The sequence below is a fragment of the Manis javanica genome, chromosome 17 (assembly GCF_040802235.1).
Source record: "Manis javanica isolate MJ-LG chromosome 17, MJ_LKY, whole genome shotgun sequence".
NCBI lineage: Eukaryota > Metazoa > Chordata > Mammalia > Pholidota > Manidae > Manis > Manis javanica.
In genome coordinates this window covers 53614056-53632987 of record NC_133172.1, presented here as the reverse complement: position 1 = coordinate 53632987, position 18932 = coordinate 53614056, and the positions used below count along the sequence as shown (strand labels likewise).

Below are 18932 nucleotides of genomic sequence, written 5' to 3'. Positions count from 1 at the left end.
GGAGTTTGGATTTCTGATTCAACTGGAGAAAAAAAACAAAGCCAGGACTCACTTTATCTCAGTCACGTTAGTGACATGTTTCTTCAAAGTTGCAGTGGCAAGAAAACCAAGCTTGGAATAGCTTCAAGAGCAGCAGCCACATCGCTCCCTCCAGCATGATCCTGGGTCTGCCCACTAGGAGGGGGATGAAAGGGATGCCTGTCTTTCCCTGCACTTGCCTGGCGAACTGCTGCTCAGCCTTAGCTCTCTTTCAGGAAGCCCTCCTGGCATGCCTTACTGCCCTTGCATGCCTCATCCTGGAGAGGCCCTCCCTGGAATTCCTCCTGAGGCCTGATCATGGTCTACTCTAACTGTGACTGGAGCTGGGACATTCAGCGTGTGCCAAGGCACTGTGCTTGGCTGGAGCTCAGGGCACAGTGTACAGGAACTGAAGGGGAAACGCGGGCTCGGGGGTCCAAAGAGGAGATTGGCAGGAAGTAGGGTAGATGAGGTGGCAGGAATTGGCAGGACCTTTAAGGCCACAGCAAGGACCCTGTCTTTGTTGGGTGGACTCTGTTAGGTAAGCCTCCCTCTCCTTTAGAAGTACAGACGCCGGCGCCCACGGACACCTCTGACTCAAAGTACAAGGTCTGGCAGGGCCACCTTAAGGCCATGCCACCTTAAGCAGGCCCACCCCCAGCACAGCCAATGGGGTCAAGCTCCACCTGGCCACCAGCCCACACTCTCTGGCCCTACCTCGTTATGGCCAGCCTGCTTCGCGCTGCTCCTGCAACCTGGTGGCTGTTGCCCCGGAGGGGCTACTGCTCCCAGGGCACGCAGGTAGGTGGGGGAAGTCCCCGGGAGGGTGGGGCCAGGCCAAATTCCCTCCAGGCTCTGTGCTGACCTGTAGCAGAGGATCGGAGGGCTTACCCTGTGTCAGGGGTGGGTGTTGAGTGAGATGAGCTGTGGGGAGTGTTGGGTGAAAAGTTTGTGGGCTCCAGGGAGCCCCTTTGATCTTCCAAATGTACACACACGTTTTGAAGGAAAGCCTTGGACAGCACAGCACAGAGAAGACAGGTAGTGACTCTACAGCATCTTACTACGCTGATGGACAGTGACTGTAATGGGGTATGTGGGGGGGACTTGATAATGGGGGGAATCTAGTAACCACAGTGTTGCTCATGTGATTGTAGATTAATGACAGCAAAAGAAAAAAGAAAAAAAAAAGAAAGAATGCCTGGGAGGCCAAGGTTCTAGGCCAGCTTCTGTCCTTGACTTGTCCTTCCCATCTGTGAAATGGGAAGAAGTCCCCAGAAGGGCTCAAGAGCCCTGGAAGTCCCCAGCCAAGGTGGTGTCAGGAAGGGGAGGTGCCATGGTGATGCACAGTGGAGCACTTCCTTCCTGGCCTCCTCTGCTGTGTGCCTAAGGCAGCACTGGCCAGCCTCGCAGAAAGGACAGAGCTGAGTGACCTGTCCAAGTCCCTCAGGCAGGGCCAGCTACGTTAGGAGCCCTGCTGGTGTCCCCTTCTGCAGAGGCAGTCTGGTTCTTATCTTTGGTCAGGTGGCAGTTCTCCTGAAGTGAAACCACAACCCACAAGGTTCTGTCTGGAAAAGGCCATTCTTGGACAGCAGGTTCGCTTCTAGGGGCCCTCCGGCAAGGCCTAGCTACCTGGCCCTCGGGCAGTGTCAGCGGAGGCCAGAGGTGCTGGCAGCCCCTCTCCTGCTCCGGGACCTGCCACAGGTGCAGCTTGTGGCCCCAGGTGTCTTGGACTGACTTAGAGTGTTTCTCTTTTCAGGGCGGACTCAGCAAGGGCTTTGTGGAGGCTCTGAAGGCAGTTGTGGGGAGCCCCCACGTGTCTACGGCCACAGTGGTCCGGGAGCAGCACGGGCACGATGAGTCCATACACAGGTGTGCGGGCGCTCCCGTCAGATCCCACCTGGGGGTGAGGGTCCTGGGGGGTTTCTTCCCCACATGTTTTGGGGGTGCTTTGGCATTTTCTACTTCTCCACACCCTCCAGAAAGGGGTCTGCAGCTCCTCTCCCACTGTGTAGCCTCAGGCCCTCCAATACCTCCAGGCTCCTTGAAATAGGACTGGACCGGAGGACACCACTTGCTGGGGGTTTGGATTTAGGTGCCAACCTCCGGATGCTGTGGTGTGGCCTCAGAACGTGGAGCACGTCAGCCAGCTGGCAGCCCTGTGTTACGGCCACGGCGTGCCCATCATCCCATTCGGCACGGGCACCGGGCTTGAAGGGGGAGTCTGCGCGGTGCAGGTATGGTGGCCCTTGTCACGTGTGTGGCTGCCCTCTGCACCACACCCAGCTTTCGGCCAGGTCTGGCCCTCCTCACCTGCTTTCCCAGGGCTCTGGATTGGTGGCTGGGAGGTCAGCCTCAAGGTGGGTCCCATGGCCTGCGGTCTGGTGGGAGACCTAGGTCAGCTGGCTCCTGGGCACCTCTCCTGCCAGGGTGGCGTGTGTGTCAACCTGACCCACATGGACCAAATCCTGGAACTGAATCCAGAAGACTTCTCTGTGGTGGTGGAGCCTGGTGTCACCCGTAAAGCTCTTAACACCTACCTGCGGGACAGCGGCCTCTGGTTTCCTGTGGGTAAGCTGGGACTTGAGGCTGTCCCTGGGGCTCCCTGGTAGTAGGGCTGCTTCCACAGATCGTGGGGGCCCCTCTGTCCCCAGGCACCCAACCAAGGCTGCCCTCTGCCTGCACTCTGCCCTGCAGACCCAGGTGCAGATGCCTCTCTCTGTGGCATGGTGGCCACTGCGGCCTCGGGTACTAACGCTGTGCGCTATGGCACCATGCGGGACAACGTGCTGAACCTGGAGGTGGTGCTGCCTGGCGGGCAGCTTCTTCACACTGCAGGCCATGGCCGTTACTTCCGGTGAACACCCTCCACCCACAGCCATGGGGGCCTCTGGGATAGGTGGGCCAGGCTTCTGGGGTTTGTTCTGCTTGCACGAGGCTGATTTGGGCTGTGCCGGGGACCATCTGCCTTGATGGCAGGCTGGCCCAAAAGGCCAGCCAAGACCTCAGGCTCTGATGGGCCTGCGGGACAGTGCCCCTGCTTCCAGCCCCAGGGTTCTGGCCAGAAACCTGTCACCACAGGGCTTGGGTACTCACCTACCTTGTGTGTCCCCTGGGCCCAGGAAGAGCGCAGCTGGCTACAACCTCACAGGGCTCTTTGTGGGCTCTGAGGGGACTCTGGGACTCATCACAGCTGCCACCCTGCGCCTGCACCCTGCCCCTGAGGCTATTATGGCTGCCACCTGTGCATTCCCCAGTGTCCAGGCGGCTGTGGACAGCACTGTACACATCCTCCAGGCTGCAGTGCCCGTGGCGCGCATTGGTGAGCTGGGCACTGGGCAGTCTAGGTGGGCTTCCCAGAAGAGACCCTCTTTGAAGGCCAGGCCCCACCTCATGTGACCTCTCCATGGCTTCAGAGTTCCTGGATGATGTCACGATAGATGCCTGCAACAGGTATAACAAACTGAACTGCTCTGTGGCACCCACACTCTTCCTTGAGTTCCATGGTTCCAAGCAGACACTGGAAGAGCAGCTGCAGCGGGCAGGTGTGCGAGGGTGCCACGGGGTGTAAGGGAATGGGCTGCTCCCAGCAGGTGTCAACACCTTGCCCCCCACAGAGGAGATCACCCGGCACAATGGAGCCTCCCACTTCTCCTGGGCCAAGGAGGCTGAGGAGCGCAACTGGCTTTGGACGGCACGTCACAACGCCTGGTATGCACTCCTGGCCCTGCGGCCAAGCTGCAAGGTAAGTGGCTTGGTCCATGGACCATTTCCTCAGCCTGCTACTCTCCTGTCCAGAGCAGCAGGCAAGGCCCGCCCACAGTGGGAAAGCACAGGAGGGAGGCCCTGCCCCTGGCCAGCACTGGGCACAGCATGATGCCCTCAGGAGCTGTGAGCAGAGGACAGCCCTCCTGGAGAAAGAGCCAACAGGAAGGGGAGCTGGGCTTCAGGCACACATGCAGAGGTTCTGCAGTGTGGGGTGTTGGGGGGCTGCACACAGCCAGGGGTGGGGAGCAAGGCAAGAGCTTGGAAAGCCTCTGCAGGCCAGGCCTGGAGAACTCCTGAGTCCCCTCACACCTGTTCTTAGCCTCCACGACAGTGACTGCTTACCTTTGTGCCTGCCCTGCCCTAGGGCTATTCCACCGATGTGTGTGTGCCCATCTCCCGGCTACCGGAGATCCTAGTGCAGACCAAGGAGGACCTGAAGGCCTCAGGACTCACAGGTTCTGCCTGCCCGCTGCTGGGGCACTGAGGGGAGAGGACAGGGCTGGGGGTGGGCTGGGCTGGGGGCAGCAGCTCTGTCCTCTGGGCCCCCAGGAGCCATTGTTGGACACGTGGGCGATGGGAATTTCCACTGCATCATGCTGATAGACCCGGAGGATGCTGAGGAGTACTGCAGGGTCAAGGCCTTTGCAGAACAGCTGGGCAGGTAGGCACAAGCCTGGGGGTCGCAGAGGGAAGGGCTAGTTGAGGGCGGTGGGAGGAGTCCCTGCTAAGACTCTCCCATCACTGCCTCCCAGGCATGCACTGGCACTCCGTGGGACGTGTACTGGGGAGCATGGCATTGGGCTGGGTAAGCGGCAGCTACTGCAGGAAGAGGTGGGCACCGTGGGCATGGAGATCATGCGGCAGCTTAAGGCCACGCTGGATCCCCAAGGGCTCATGAACCCAGGCAAGGTGCTGTGAAGGATCCAAGCACTTGACCCCCAAGCCCCCAGACAACGGAACCTCCCATCTAGAACCTTTCTTCATGCCACAGAACCACTCCGCCTTTGCCCAGACCCTGCAGGGTCTTCATCTTCCACCCTGCTGGGGGCCAGGGAAAAAGCCTGAGGGACTCGGCACTCTTAGCCCTACTCCACCTGTCTGGTGACTTTCCTGCTGTGGGAAGGGACCTCCAACTCCACTTTGAAAGGTCTTCTCTTTGAGCCCCCCAAATAAACCTGAACCCCATTTGCAGCTGTCTGGAGATGAGCAGGCAGCACCTGCGAGTGGCCTCCCATGCCCGTCCACCTCCTCCAGTTCTCTGTCCCTTGGCCAGTGACTCCCTCATCCCTCGTTCCAGGCCTGTCCTGACTTGTAGCCTGGGGAGGGGACGGTGCTCAGGCTACAGAAGGAACTCGGGTCCCTGTCCCACCTACTCTGTGAGAATTCCAGGGCCCGAGGACCAGCCCACGGCCAACATTGCTTATGACAGTTTCCCCCACTGAGCTTGAACTGGGCTTTAGAACACTCTGAACATGTTCTTTGAGCAGCTGCTACCAATCGCTGGAAATGCGAGTGAAGTTATTCTCCTTGTACCACTCCGTCTTCTCCTTGGTGTGATGTATTACACTGTCAGCTTTTCCCCCTCAAAGTCAGGATCTGTCTCCCCTGGAGCCTTCCCCCGCCTTGGCCAGGCCAGAGCCACCGGCAGTCATTCCCCCTAGGCCCACAAGAGGGCGCCCGGCGCTGTAAAGCTCAGTCATCGCAGCATCTGCATCCGGCAGTGGCGCCCGGGGCTCACCTCAGTCCAGGGCCTACCGCTCTCAGCCCAGCATCCCAGGGTTGGGGCGGGGCTTGGTGTTCTTGGAAGCCTGTCACTGACCACCACCTCCCTGCAGGTCCCAGGAGCCCATGGTGTGCACCCACCTCCCTCACCCCTCGCCTTGGCCCCTTAGGAAAGGGGCTGGGTGAGGGATGCAGCGGCACTTCCTATCTCCCCTCACCCCCCACTCTCCCAGGTGCTCCTTCCCTGCTTCCACTCCCTCCGCCCTTCTTCACCTGCCCTCCTTAGCTGTTCAGGCCCTGGGCAGAGGCCACCCCTCTATGCTTCCTCAGTCCAGGGCTGAACGCTGAGTTCACTCAGGGTTTGTGACGTTTCTGCTCCCTGGCTTCCCTGGATGGGAGCAGTAGCTATGCCAAGGGGTGGTGTGGGGGCAAGTCTCCTTGGCCCGCGCCCCAAGCCACATCGTACACTACGATCTAACCTCCAGCTCCCTGGCCCACTCCCCTCCCACCTGGACCACCTATAGGCAAGCCCTCCAGGGGAGAATTCTGCATTGGCAGGTGTCTCCCCCTACTGGGCAGGGCTCTTCTTTGATGTGCGCCCCATTGCCTGGCAATTAGTAGGTGCTCACTCCGCAAGTGGCCATTTCCTCACGCTGTTTTATTAGAAAAAATTCCAAGCATACAGAAGAGCTGAAAGACCAAGTACACTGTTCACTGACATACCAGCCACTGAAGATTCAACAATGAGTATTTTTAATACTTGGTTTGTGTATTTTGGGGGAGCCATTTGGAATTGAGTTACATGTTTCTTGACATCATTCACCTACATAATTTAGCACCTAACTCCTAAGAATAAGGACATTCTCCTACAAACCGCAACGCCACTAAATGGCCACTAGATGGTCCTAGTGAGCTGCCGCCCAGGAAGCTCCCCCAACGTGTGCTGGGCGCCTGCCGATTTCCTCCCCTCCCAGAAAGTATGAGCTCAGGAGAGCTGTCTGGATGCAGGACAGATACCAGTTCCACTCGGGAATCCCAAACCACCCTGGTCCTACCCCCACCCCACAAGCTGGCAATCAGGGTCTGAATTTGGAGAAGGCGGCCTCCAGCAGAGGGCTGCTGTGTGCCAGGTGGGAGTGAAAGTGGCTGGGGGTGGGGATAAGCACCAGCCCAAGAGCCTGGAATAGCACCCAGCGTGGGCTCCGGACTGCCCCACCCGGCTCACGATCACTCGGCTGTCCAGGTCACTGCCAAGGCTGCTGGGCTTAAGCCACTGAGGTGGGCACACAGGCCTCTGCCTGCAGGTCCAGGGGTCAAGCAAGGAGATATCCTTCAGGGCCAGCTTTGCCAGAGGAATTAAATATAGAACAGGGAGACACAGTTGCCAGGCAGAAGCAGGAGGTGCTGTGAATAGAACAGCACTCTTTGTGGTGATGGAGCTATGAGGGAGTCTGCTATGCATTTGCCAGGGGCTTCTGGGCAGGTTCTCTGACCCTCATGATGACCCCTGAGCTGCTTGACTTTGTCCTCACGTCACATGTGAGGCATCTGAAGTTTAGATGAAGTCATCCTAAGATCGTTGTGCCAAGTAGAGGAGTCTGCATGCAGATGGTGTAGAGCCCATGTTCTTGCCACGATTGAGACAGTTGGTCCCTGGGGTCCCCAGCCCAGGTGGGTCTGATGCTCAGGATTAGACCCACAAGTTCTTTAGATTTTTCTGAACATGCTGAGTGTGCCGTGTCTTGGCTCACATTTGCCCACTGGCCTGCAACACCCTTGCACAGAGAAGGTGCTTCCAGAAACATCCGATGCAGACTGCAGAGCCAAGGCCTGGTGGGGTGACAGCCCACAGCACATGGGGGCTGAGAAGGGCAGAGTGGAGAAGGCGAGGAGTCGGCTCCCTTGCGAGCTGAGCTTCCCTCTGCAAGCTCTGCCAAGAGGCTCCACAATGCCTGCCGTTCGCTCCGGGAGCCTGTCTGGCATGGGGACAGGCTGGGTGTGCGCTGCCACCCCGTCCTAAGCTTCCCGCCCATCCGAGGTGTGCCAACTCTTGTGAGCCCTGAGTGGCTGGTTCTAGTTCAAGGGTTCTGAGCTGGCTCAGCCCCAAAGCAGGGCCTCTTTCTGGGCCTCCATGAAGCATGCCCATGAGTCAGCACTGAGCAACAGGCAGGGCAGGACGTGGGATGGGGAGCCGAGGATGAAGGGGGGCTGGGCCTGCACCTGAAAGAACCTGCATCCTTGTGGCCGCCAGAGCTTTGCCCCTGCAGCTCTTTCCCGAAGAGTCCTGTCACAACCACTCCACAGGTGGTGGCAGGCTGATCCCACGGTGGCTGAGAGGGTTGGCAGGCGTTAGGACTCAGCTCTGACCTGCCACGTTCCCTCCGCCCAGGCGTGACTGCTCGGAGAACCGCTTCACACTCCCTGGGCCCACAGCAGCCTGAAGGGAGGCGAGGAGGTAGGCGAGGGGGTGCGGGACAGGCCTTCAACCCCCGCTCTTGACTGGGTAACAATACTTCATTAAAATAAAGTCACACAGTGCATCTTTTATTAGACATTATTTTAATACCATATCAAAACACCTTGACTAATGAAGAAAGCTTTTCCCCCAAGCTTTGAACATTTTTTTAAACATTTTATAACTTTTTTTTTTGTATTTTAATATATAAATACAGAAACCTATCTTGCATGGGCTGATGCCACGTGTGAACATCAATGGCTAAAATGTTCTCAAACAGAGCGCCTGAAAACAGGGGTAGCTGTACATATTCTTTTAATAAGTCTTTTGTTTATCTAAGTTTTCTGGAAAAGAAAATCCACACAAGGGTCTAAGAAAAATATTCAGGCATTTTTGCAGGACACTTGTGATTGTTAAATCCTCTGAACTGACCAGAACCAGGAGGGACAACGGGAATGGAGGGGAGAAGGTCCTTGATGGTTTGTTTTTTTGGCAATGAAGTCAAGATATCAGGGTCCCAAAGGGAAGAAAAGTGCAAAAACAAGCCAGAAAAAAAAAAAAAAAAAAAAAGGAACAAAACCACAGAACACCCAAGGCAGAGCGGTTGGTGATGGAGAGGGCTGGGCGCTGGGCACAGGAGACCGTGTGCGTGTGCTCCCGGCCCTCAAAGCACATGGCCTGTCCGGCTGTCACCGAGTGGGCTCTAGCTGGGCAGCAGACGGCAATCTGTAAACATCATGAGGGAAAACACCAGTCGACACTAGACTTTTTGTTTTTTTTTTATAATTTTTTTTGTAAACACTTAATAGAGACAGACCCACAACGCCTTTCAAAGGTGAAAAAGAAAATGCCCTTTCCCTCCTGGCACGAGGGGTGAGGGGAAGGATAGCGGTTGACTCTTTCTTCTCTCAAACTCGCTCTCATCCAATTTGGTGTCCTCAGGGAGCAAGGGAGAGCCATTCTCTGGAAGTCAGTGCAGGAGGGGTGCCCTGTCCCCACTGGTGTCCCCAGCTCAGCTCTGCCCGTGGCCGATGCCTCCTCTCAGGACGGGGGCTGGCTGTCCCTGTGTGGACCGCAATATGTAAGTCATGCTCTACTGGCCAAGGCAAGGCCAGCTGCTGGCGTCTGGATGGGTCAGCACGGAGCCCAGCATCATGCCAGGACATGGCTGGCACTCCAGCGCTGGCCCCACACCCTCTGCCTCCCCCTCGCTCTCCCCCTCACTTTCTTCTCCCTGTGTCCTCAGTGTTTAAGGTGAAGGTAAAATGAGCAAATGTCCCTGATTTGTCTGACATCACCAGCTGTTCTGGGAGTTTACTTAGAATAAATAAAATAAACCTAATGGATAATAAAAGAAAACAAAGTAACGAGAAACCTTTGGATGCGAGATGAGGAGGAGTCAGTTTTGGTTTCTCTGGGGTTTTTGACTATTTGCCAGAAAAAAGAAAGTGCCAGCCTAGAACTCAGAAGGGACAGGTGGGATGGGGGACAGGAGAGGATGGTCAGTGGTAAAGCCAGGTGCCCTGGGGAAGGAACAGAGGTCACACCGGGTGGTTGAAATGGGGATACGCGTGTGCATCTCAGGGAGGAAGTTGTTGCGCTGGCCTGCTGTGGGGTTGGGGACCTGTGCAGGGCGCGGGGGTCGGGGAGGGGGTCCGAGACTGGCCTGGAGGCCTCAGATCCATCTGGAAGTGGGCCGAGGGAGGTGACCTGCAGGCAGGAAGAACCTGCAGTGAACGGCCCTCTGACAAGCACTGCAGGGCACAGCGCCCCATCCTGCAGACCATCCTGTGCGTAAGTGCGATGATCCGGGGATGGGGAGAGATTATCTGTCCCCAGAGAAGCTGAGACCCACAGAGGGGAAGACCTGCCCTAGCTGCCCCTCGAGCACAAGGCAGAGCTGGGGTGCAAACCTGGGGCCAGGCCCAGAGCTCATGCTGGTGCTCCTACCCAGCACATCCCAAGGGCATCTTCTGGAACCTTCTTCAGGGAGCTTCATCTAGATGTCTGGAATATGCTGGTCTTTTCCCCAGCTAATCTAATGCTACAGCAGGTTCTCCTCTGTAACCCTGTGTGAGTCTGTACTTGTTACCCTTCCCAGTGAATCGCCACCGCCACCCCCACCCCACAGAACCGCTAAAGGGTGAGATGCTCCCCCCTCTCTCTGCTCCTCTCAGGGGTGTGTGTATAAGGGTGACTCAGCCCCTGCCACCAGGCCCCAGGGTGACTCAACCCCAAGCCTCGCGCCCAGAGCACTCCCAGCCATGGCTCACCTTTGAGAGGAGTCAGCAAGGGAGCCCAGCAGGGTCAGTCCGCAGGGTGTTCTGGACAAGATCTGTTTACCTCAAACCACGAGTCTATGCAACTGGTGTGAGGCAGGGGAGCAAGGGGAGGCACGTTACCCGCTGACAGGCCACTCTCTGGGGGCTCTTGCTAAGAGCCAGGGTTGCTAAGCTCACCTGCGAGGACCCGAGGGGACAATGAACATGTCCCTAAATACCCACTTTCTGAAGCAGAGAGAAGTGAGAACACAGAGACTGGTCTTAGCTCAGCCAGAGGCAGTCAACCTGGCAGTGGCGTACAGGATTGGGGTGGACCTGGGCCCTGCATGAAGGGGAGTGAGACGGCAACAGCTACCAGTAAGGAAGGGAGAGGGGAGGGCTTTGTTGGGCAGCTAGGTGACTATCAGGCTTGAAAGGAAGGGAACTGGGAACAAAGACCCAGCAGACTGGCCCTCACTCTGAGCTCAGGGGTCCTGGCAGGCCTCTCCTAGGTCCCAGAAGCAACCTGAGGTTCCCGTCTTAGCAGGGGACTTCTCAGGAGACCCCCAAGCTCTACCTGGCTCTGATGGTTGTGGCTGGCAGCATCTGTCCCTTCCCGGAGAAGGTGGGAAGGGGAGGATGGACCCTCTGGCTTAGTGACATTAATAAGGAGAGGCTGACAGTGAAACGCTGGTCTCCAGGGTTTACAGAAAGGACTGTCTGAACCAGAGAGGAAACAGAGATTGCCCCAAGACAGCTTTCTGATTTGTAAACCAACATCTGGGTATTTTCAAAGACAGGAACCAGACAGATAATTTGCATAATTCTTCCCCAGAGCCAGACTCCCTTCTCCTGGTTTTGGTTTCTGCCTCACCAGAACATGCCAGTCCTCTGTGCTGGGCCCAGTCAAGACCCCACCCCCAGGCCAACTCTGAGCCTCCCGTGCGCCAGCCACATCCGTGTGCTGGGTACCACAGTTGCCCTGTGGCCAGTGGCCCTGTGAGTCACACTTTGGAAAAGCTTTTGTGTCAGGAAGAAGCTCTGGGGCGCGAGAAGCTGAGAGCAGGTGGCAGCCATCAGGCAGCACAGAGCGTCCTCCTGTCTTGGGTAAGGAGGTGTCTTCTTTCCAGTTGGACACCAGAACAAGAACTGTGCTGGAGCCTAAGGATGGCGCTCGGCCCTGCTAATAATGGCAGCTCTTAGTGCCAAGGCCCACAGGTAGTGGTTGTTCCTGCCCTTGGCCCTCTGTGGGGGAGGGGGCTCGGGCAACAAGTGCACCCTTCCGTGCCGCCTCTCTCACACAGGTGAGGGTCCTCACTGTGTGGAGCAGAGGGGCCCACAGAGGAAGAAAAGACTCTGGGAGATGGATGGAGATTCAACTTCCCAGGTGGGCCCTAAGCACCCCCACCCTGTGGGGCCCACAGGTCTGCCCTCAGCCCCACCTTTCCAGGCTGCTAAGCCAGAGCAAAACCACTTTGCTCTGTATTCGGCAGGCTGAGACCTTCTGCGTGTTGGCCTCTGCCTCAACCCCATGCAGAGCCTTTGAGAGGAGGAGAGATGGTCCCACCACTGAAGGGGACAGAATGGCTAGTGGTGAGGGTCTGCCCTTCTCTGCCCCGCCTGCAGGGAGGGAGCCACCTGGGATCTGGGGTCAGCCAAGCCGGCGGGATGCCCCTCGTACCTCTTGTGATAAATGCACAGGCAGGGCAGCCTGGCTATCGTGTCCCCCTGAAGCAGCTCCTCCAGGCAGATCACACACTCACCCGCATCTTTAGTCAGCACGTCATCTGCAAAGGGGGCACAGAGGGTGGGAGAGGGTCAGTCACCAGCAGGTGGGCAGCACAGAGCAGGTACACATACATCTAGGAACTGGTTGGGGCTGTTTGGGTCACCCAGTGTGCAAGGCTCTGTGGCAGACACAGAAGCCCAAGATGAACCTTGACCTGAAGGCCCTCACTGCAGGATGAGACATGCACAACACATGTCAATCATCAAATAGTGAACCGAGGAGAGGGGATGGTAAAGGCTTGGAGAGGGACACACATGGTGCAGCGGCAGTACAAGGCAAATAGTCTCCCTGAAGAGTCCTTCCCCCTCGACATACACACACAGACTGGGTGTGCTGACTTCTGGATTGGGAAAAATGGCGATGGGGAGAGTGGTACACAGAAAGAATGAATGGAAGAAACAGGTACTCTAGCAAATACTTGCACATGCATGTCCCCAGCAGCACTATTTACAACAGCCAACAAACAGAAACCAAAATATTCACCAACTGATGAATGGATAACAAAATGCAGCATGCCCGTGGGACAGAGCGCCACTCAGCTGGAAGAGGAATGCAGGACTGCCGCGCGCATGCTACCGTGTGGGGGCACCTCCGAAACACCAGGCTAACTGAACAAGGCCAGACACAAAGGGCCACGTTATATGAAATGTCCTAAGTGAACAAATTCATAGAGACAAGAAACAAATCAGGGGCTGGGGACCGGAGGGAATGGGGAGCTACCATTAAAAGAGTAAGGAGTTTTCTTTTCTGGTTTTGTTCAGAACATTTCACAGGAAACCTACCCTCCTGACAGACTGGTAAGTTTACAGCCTAGGGTTTGTCCATACAGGCGGACATTTTTTTAGCAGTGCTCTAGAACTTCCCTTCATACCCGCGGAACAGCAACTCCCTGTTTCCCTTTCCCCTCAGCCTCTGGCAACCATGTTCTACTGTCTGGCTCTGTGAAGCTATTTCAGATATTTCACCCAAGTGTGATCATGCAAGGGATTATCTTTTGGGGTGATGAAAATATCCATAACTAGATAGAGATGGCAACTGCAAGACACTGTGAATGTCCTAAATGCCACTAAGTTGTACAACTCCATTTTTAAAAAAGACTGCTCAGGCCCCCCCAGAAAGAATGAATGCGAGCAAGCTACTGCCCACCACAGGCCCATGGCAAAGCCATGGCTGAGGAGCCCAAGCAAAACGGGGGACACCATGGCCACGCCAGAAGTCCTTTATTAATTTCTATGACAGTCAGGGGACAGGCGACTCAGTGAATAAGCTTTGGTCTCAAGACTGAAAAAACTCAAAGTCTAGCAGAGAGGTCAGACAAGAAAACAGAAATGAACAGTGCAGGAATTTCTAGAAGTCTTACAATGCATGTGGGACTAGGTATGAGAGGTATGCAAGATGCCTAACTGGGGTGGAGAACATTCAGGGAAGGATGTTCCAGGCCAAGGGAACAGTATCTGCCCACCTGGGAACTCAGCAAGTTTGCTATGGCAGGTGCAGAGACGTGCAGGGCCCAGGCAGGAAGGGCAGACCAACTCCCCAAGGATGGACTCGTTTCCTGCTATGGTGCCTGGGTTTTATCTGGTTCACTGTGAAGCCCTGGAGATGCACTTCGATCACATATGGCCTCTGGAAATGCCTGGAGAATGGACTGGAAGAGTCCAAGATGGGGAGAACACTCTGCAGGCCGACACAGCAGTGCGGGTGAGATAACTCAAGGAGAACGTGCCCTGTGCTGATGAGGGCAGCTGGGCAAATGGTGGGGCACTTGTCACTATGAGAGGAGACCCAGGAGGAGGAGGACAAGCATGAGAAGGAAGTGAAACTCAGAGTTGGGTGTGACACTAATCGGAACCTCCAGGAGTCGGTATGAGTGTAGGTCTGGGATTTAGAAGTCAGATGTGGGCAACAGTGGTAGACGTACGATAAAGAAACTAGACCAAAATCTGAGGAAGGCAGAAGACAGAACCAGGTTAACTCTAACATTTTAAAGACAGGTCAGAGGGAAGCAGGTTACCCAGAGTTTCCAAAACCACAGGAGAAAGGGGTCATGGATGTGAGAAAGGAGAGCATGAAGCAGGAACACCTGCTGAAAGGTGTTCCGTGGTGGTGAACCCTGCCAGTGACACATACTGAGATTCTGTGTGCGTGCGTGTTCAAAGGAGCCTCACAACCTCATGAGCTAGGCAGGGTATGTGGTGTGGTTTCCATTTTGCAAGTGAGGGTACTGAGGCCAGAAAGGCCAAATGCCCTGATTGCCAGGGGGCTGGTCATCTGCAGGGCCTGGACTGTTTGCTTGGCACCCTCCTCCGCCACTGTGCCCTTTGGTTACTTTGGTGGAAAGGGCGACATCTGTGGCTCATAAAATGAGGATTCTTCAGAGTCTGGAAAGCCATGGTGACTCCAAGCCTAGAAGGAACCCCAAGGAAAAAGCCTGGTCGATGCCTAAGTCCCCATGCAGCAAGCTGTCAGAGAAGTCATCTTGGCTTCCTGGCCACTAGGATACCCTGTGGGCACTCTGTTAGCATCTGGCAAAGCACAGGCCCACTGAAAGGGAGATGCAAAGAGAAAAAGCAGATGGCACATAATTAATCTGCCAGTGAGGTGGAACCTCACACTCCAAATGTGGTAAATGGCAGAAGAATGAGACTGGGCAGCTGCCCCTCCACAGGGGCACACAGTGGGGAGCACATCTCGCGGGTACCCAGAGTCCTGGCTGCAAAGGCTGCCCGGAGGTCCCAGGGTGGGGAGGAGTCAGAGACTTGGAAAGTGACAGCGTGGGGAAGCCGGCTGCACCCACACCCAGCGCACTGCCCAGCTTTCTTCCTGCAGCGGAAGGCACGAGGTGCACAAACCCGCAACAGGCCTGAGTGGGCTGAGTGAAACTTCCTGTCCCGATCCCTGGGGCTCTGGGACTTCGCAGCCTCCAGATGTCCCAGGAGCCCAAAGGCTAAAGCTGAAGCTTGGCTATGGACTGTTCCCTGCAAGACTCCCATGCTCTTCTGACGGGAGCCTGCTGCCTGCCATTGAAGGACCCTGGGCCCGGCACAGATTGCAGCTACTCTGCAGTTGGAATCAAACACCCTCGGCATCCCCAGGTCTCCAGGGCACAGGGCCTCAACCAGTGCTGCTTGGTGAGAATACGATGAGGCTGCGCTGGCAGCCATTTCCTACTGCCTCCCAAGCCTCCTGAGACCACGTGCAAACAGCCCAAGGGGAGTCTGGAGTGTGTTTGGCCTGGCTGGGGGTGGCGCCACATGGTGCCAGTGCCTGTTCCTCCAAGCAGACTAAGGGATCAACCCTGAGTGGCGGGCAGAGCTCTCGGCACCACAAGGGAGGAGTAACAGGTGGGTGGGGGTGGGGGAGGGTGGTGACAACATACTTCTGCTCCTCCCTGAGATGCAGGGGCAGCACTTTTAACAGAGAACAGAGATCTACGAGGGGGAGAAGCCCTCACTTTGGGGCTGGTCAGGACTTCAGAGAGAAGTTAGTGAACCCTCAAGACCCTGTGGGGGCTGCCTTAGGATCCACTCCCACAGCAGGCAAGTGGCCGTGACTGCCAAGCCCACTTTCTGCCCCTCAGCCACCTGGCCCCCTTTTCCTTCACAGACCAGGCCACAGCGTCTCTTCCCCTGGGGCTAGAAACACATCTCACAGCTTCAGATCTTTTCTCTTTGTACGTATGTGTGGGTTCCGGGACCCAAGAGGAGTGGAGGAACCTAGGAGCTCATAGCGAAGAGGCCAGATTTCCGTTGCTGCTCCACTGCCCTAGGCGTGCCGCTTGCGGGGTTAGCTTCCCTGGAGAGAGGTTGACTCAAACGCTCCCCAGAGGACCCCCAGAGTTGCTGGTGGCGTGCGAGGGTAGAGAGACCCAAATGGCTGCTGATACGTTTCTGCTGGCAGCTGGAGGGAAGGCTGATGCTGTGCAGCTTGGAGCCAGAAGCTGAGAGCAGGCCCATAACACACTTCCCCTTGTGCCTGATGGCAGTCAAGCCCCCCGTGGGAAGGAAGGTGGGAGCCAGAGGGAGAACCTCCAGCAACTGACGCAGACACCCAGGCTCCACCCCCTGGCCTCATTTCCAGCCCAGGTGTGGAAAAGCCTGGTCTTGCAGCCTCTTCGGTTTGCACAGAGCTGCTGGCTCAGTCTCCAGGGGGACGGGAAGGGGCGCAGCCACCAATGCTGGCTCCCTTCTTGGGAAATCTTCAGGCAAAGGGGAGACTTTGAGAAGAGAGCTCCCCTACCAGCAGTGGCACCCCCACCCCAACACCCCAGGACCATGGACGTACCCCAATTATTCTGGCCAGTTGGGCTACAATGATGATAGCCTAGGGGGCGAGCTGAATAAAGCTCAGGCCCGGAGGGCTTTCTAAGGAGCCTTCCCATGGGAACCCCACACTCAGTGCCTTCCCCTGAGCCACAGATTCTGGTTTCCCTACATACGCCAAGCCCCCAGTGGGTCTCCTCCCACCTGTTCCTCCTTCACCCAGTGACCTGTGGGGCAGCAGCAGCCAGGAGCTCTCTCCTCCTACACTGAGGCAGATGCCTCCCCAGCCATACCCTGCCACTGCTACAGCACCTGGGAGCTTTGAGCAGCACCCGCTAGGCTGGCAAACTCCCTGGCAGGACCCAGAGTCCCCAGGCCCAGGAAGAGGACCTTCCATCCCAAGCAAGTCTCAGCAGACACCAGGCCAAAAAAGCACCATTTACACATGTCTGGTGGCTCAGCTGGGACAAACTGGCAAGAGGCACTCCTGCTTTTAGAGGAGCAATTCCCTTTCCTCTAAATAAATCCTTGTGTGACAGTTAGCATTTCAAAAACCCTGAAGTTGGGGGCAATGGCCTTTGGTAGAGAGGAGGGGAAGGCAGTCAGGACTGAAGCAGGTCATGGGTCTGCACCCAAGAAGAAAGCTGAGGGGAGAGAATCTTCTTAAGCCACCTGACAGCCACCAAGTTCCCCTTAACACCGCTGGCAAGCAGCCTGCCACACGGCTGGACTCTCCCAAGGCCAAGGGCCCCTAGCTGGTCGTGGACACCCCTCAGTAGTATGCCTCTCTTCTGTTCACAGCAGTATCAGCCCCCCACCTTGAGGCTTGCTTTGCTAGCTGAGCAATCTGATGGTCAGAATCTGTGTACATATTCTTGAGGGCAAGTCCCCTGGTTTCAGAGTCATAAACAGATGCTGGAGAGAAATTCAAAGGCCCATTCAAGCCGACCACATTTATACACCAAAATGGGTCCCACTGACTCCTTCCCCATCTCCTCAGAGCCCTGCATTCCGAGCTGCCTGTGGCAGAGAACGAAGGAGGGAACGTTCAGTGCTCCAGGGTGGTAGCTCCCCTGCCCCTCCAGGCGTTCATGAGCCCTCCCAGCCGGGCACCAGCCCGGGGAGCTCCAGTTACTGGTACCCACATTTGTCTGGAGCACTGGGTGAACCAAACTGGCCTTGCCTTTCCTAAAGTGGTTTTTTTCAATCTGGCAGGCGGCTACTGGAGGCTTTCCAACCCACGGCTCAGGCCAACCCTCATAATAAGAAAACTACTACTTTCTATCTGCCTCATTTAGGAGGTTTCTACTTTTTTTCCTTTGTTGGTTAACCAAATTTCATCTTATACAACCGCTGTAAATTGTCTAAAAATGTCCCCAATTGGTGCCAGAAAGCGTGTGTGTAGATGGGAGGTCTCCAGCGGAGTGACCAGGGGCTCCAGTGACTCTTCGTAAGGAAGCTTCTATCTTGCCCCTTCCCAGAAAGATTTCAAACTCTAATGTCACAGACTCTTGAAATCTCTGCACACTTACTTTCTAACAGAACAGATAAAGTGAGGCTGGCAAGGCTGGCATGATGAAAAATCATGGGTAAAATACGTTACTGGCAAAACCCAAATAAGTACCTAAAGGCCCCTACTTGGAACTTTGGTCTATGGCCCCACAAAGGCTGTGCTTTACCTGAACTAGAACAGGCCCTGGAGACTTCTGCTTCAAAACAAGCCAGGTGACAAACACCGTCCTCTTATCTGGAAGGTTCAGGTGTCTTCAGAAAGGACAGACTGAGGATGAGGAGTCTAGCCGTGAAGGCCGCGTTTCTGCATTAACAGTGTACACAGAAAGGGGCGAGACCATAGTTTCTGAAGCCCCTTCATCACCTTAAGACAAATCTATCGATAGGACCAGATGCAACAAGCCTCTCTTTTCAATTAGAGGAGGGAAAATACGGGAACAGAACAACAGCCGCAGTTGCCGCAGACTGGTCGGCCGACCTCCTCTTTCTCTAAGGGGACTCTAGAGCGGCTTCTCTGGATGACCTGTGCTCAGGCGCACTCCCAGGCCTGCTCTCTGATGGAGGTGAGGTGAGAAGAGAGCAGGACCCTTCTTCCCATGGCTGCTGGCAGGGAGGGAGTCCCACGAGCAGCAGCTGGCCCTTACGGGCTAATACAGAAGAGGCCCTGGAGGCGTCTGGGCAGTTCTCCAGAACAGGGGCCCGAGACCCTCACCTTCCCCATTCCCTGGTGGGTGGCTCCAAGAGCCCTCTGTCCTCCACGGCTGCTCTTGCAAAGTTCTCCCTGACGACGCCAGGAGCCCGGTCCTCTCAGGCTGAGCCCACTGAGGCTGCATTGTGTTCTCATGACAGCAAGGCACTGTCTACATGGAACTCTGCCGAGCAACCCACGGGACAAAAAACGGTCTTCAGGAGGGCTATGCACTTATTTTCATGTGAAAAATAAGTGAACACAGTTTCTGAGGCCAAGGAGGGGGAGCTGTGAACCACAGGAGAAGATGTCTCTTCCTTTGTGGGCCCAGGCAGAGACGAGAAAGAGAACAATGTGAAGTGGGGCACCCTCGAAGTGACACACACTGACAAGTCTGACAGGAAGCCTGACAACAGAACCAGAGATGAGGCGGCAGGCAGTCCCCAGGGCCAGGGAGAGG

The 18932-nt window shown here is 56.1% G+C and overlaps 2 protein-coding genes across 3 annotated transcripts in view; one reads left to right on the top strand and one right to left on the bottom strand.

The window, feature by feature from the left end:
* Nucleotides 1-660: 660 nt before the first annotated feature.
* LDHD (lactate dehydrogenase D) lies at nucleotides 661-4974 on the top strand. Its single transcript, XM_017653313.3, has 11 exons — nucleotides 661-819; nucleotides 1775-1887; nucleotides 2111-2252; nucleotides 2445-2586; nucleotides 2713-2872; nucleotides 3138-3337; nucleotides 3432-3560; nucleotides 3633-3760; nucleotides 4148-4238; nucleotides 4333-4444; nucleotides 4536-4974. Exons 1-11 carry the CDS (start codon nucleotides 688-690, stop codon nucleotides 4699-4701), a joined length of 1515 nt encoding a protein of 504 aa, XP_017508802.3. The 5' UTR covers nucleotides 661-687; the 3' UTR covers nucleotides 4702-4974.
* A 3054-nt stretch (nucleotides 4975-8028) lies between these two features.
* ZNRF1 (zinc and ring finger 1) overlaps nucleotides 8029-18932 on the bottom strand; it is an 86814-nt gene continuing 75910 nt past the window's right edge. Inside the window, exons 3-5 of one of the 2 annotated variants that reach the window (XM_017653312.3) lie at nucleotides 11903-12008; nucleotides 10234-10325; nucleotides 8029-8686 (exon numbers count right to left, since the gene is read on the bottom strand). In XM_017653312.3, the coding sequence (XP_017508801.1) occupies nucleotides 10268-10325; nucleotides 11903-12008 (164 nt within the window). In that variant the 3' untranslated portion in view covers nucleotides 8029-8686; nucleotides 10234-10267. Of the gene's footprint in view, nucleotides 8687-8723; nucleotides 9024-10233; nucleotides 10326-11902; nucleotides 12009-18932 lie in introns of those variants that run through there. The other variant, XM_017653311.3, reaches the window with a different exon arrangement.

Coding starts and splice junctions, on each gene's coding strand:
- LDHD (XM_017653313.3), top strand. CDS start 688: ATGGGGTCAAGCTCCACCTGGCCACCAGCCCACACTCTCTGGCCCTAC. Junction 2,253..2,444: donor GGGGAGTCTGCGCGGTGCAG/GTATGGTGGCCC, acceptor CTCTCCTGCCAG/GGTGGCGTGTGTGTCAACCT. Junction 2,587..2,712: donor CGGCCTCTGGTTTCCTGTGG/GTAAGCTGGGAC, acceptor TCTGCCCTGCAG/ACCCAGGTGCAGATGCCTCT.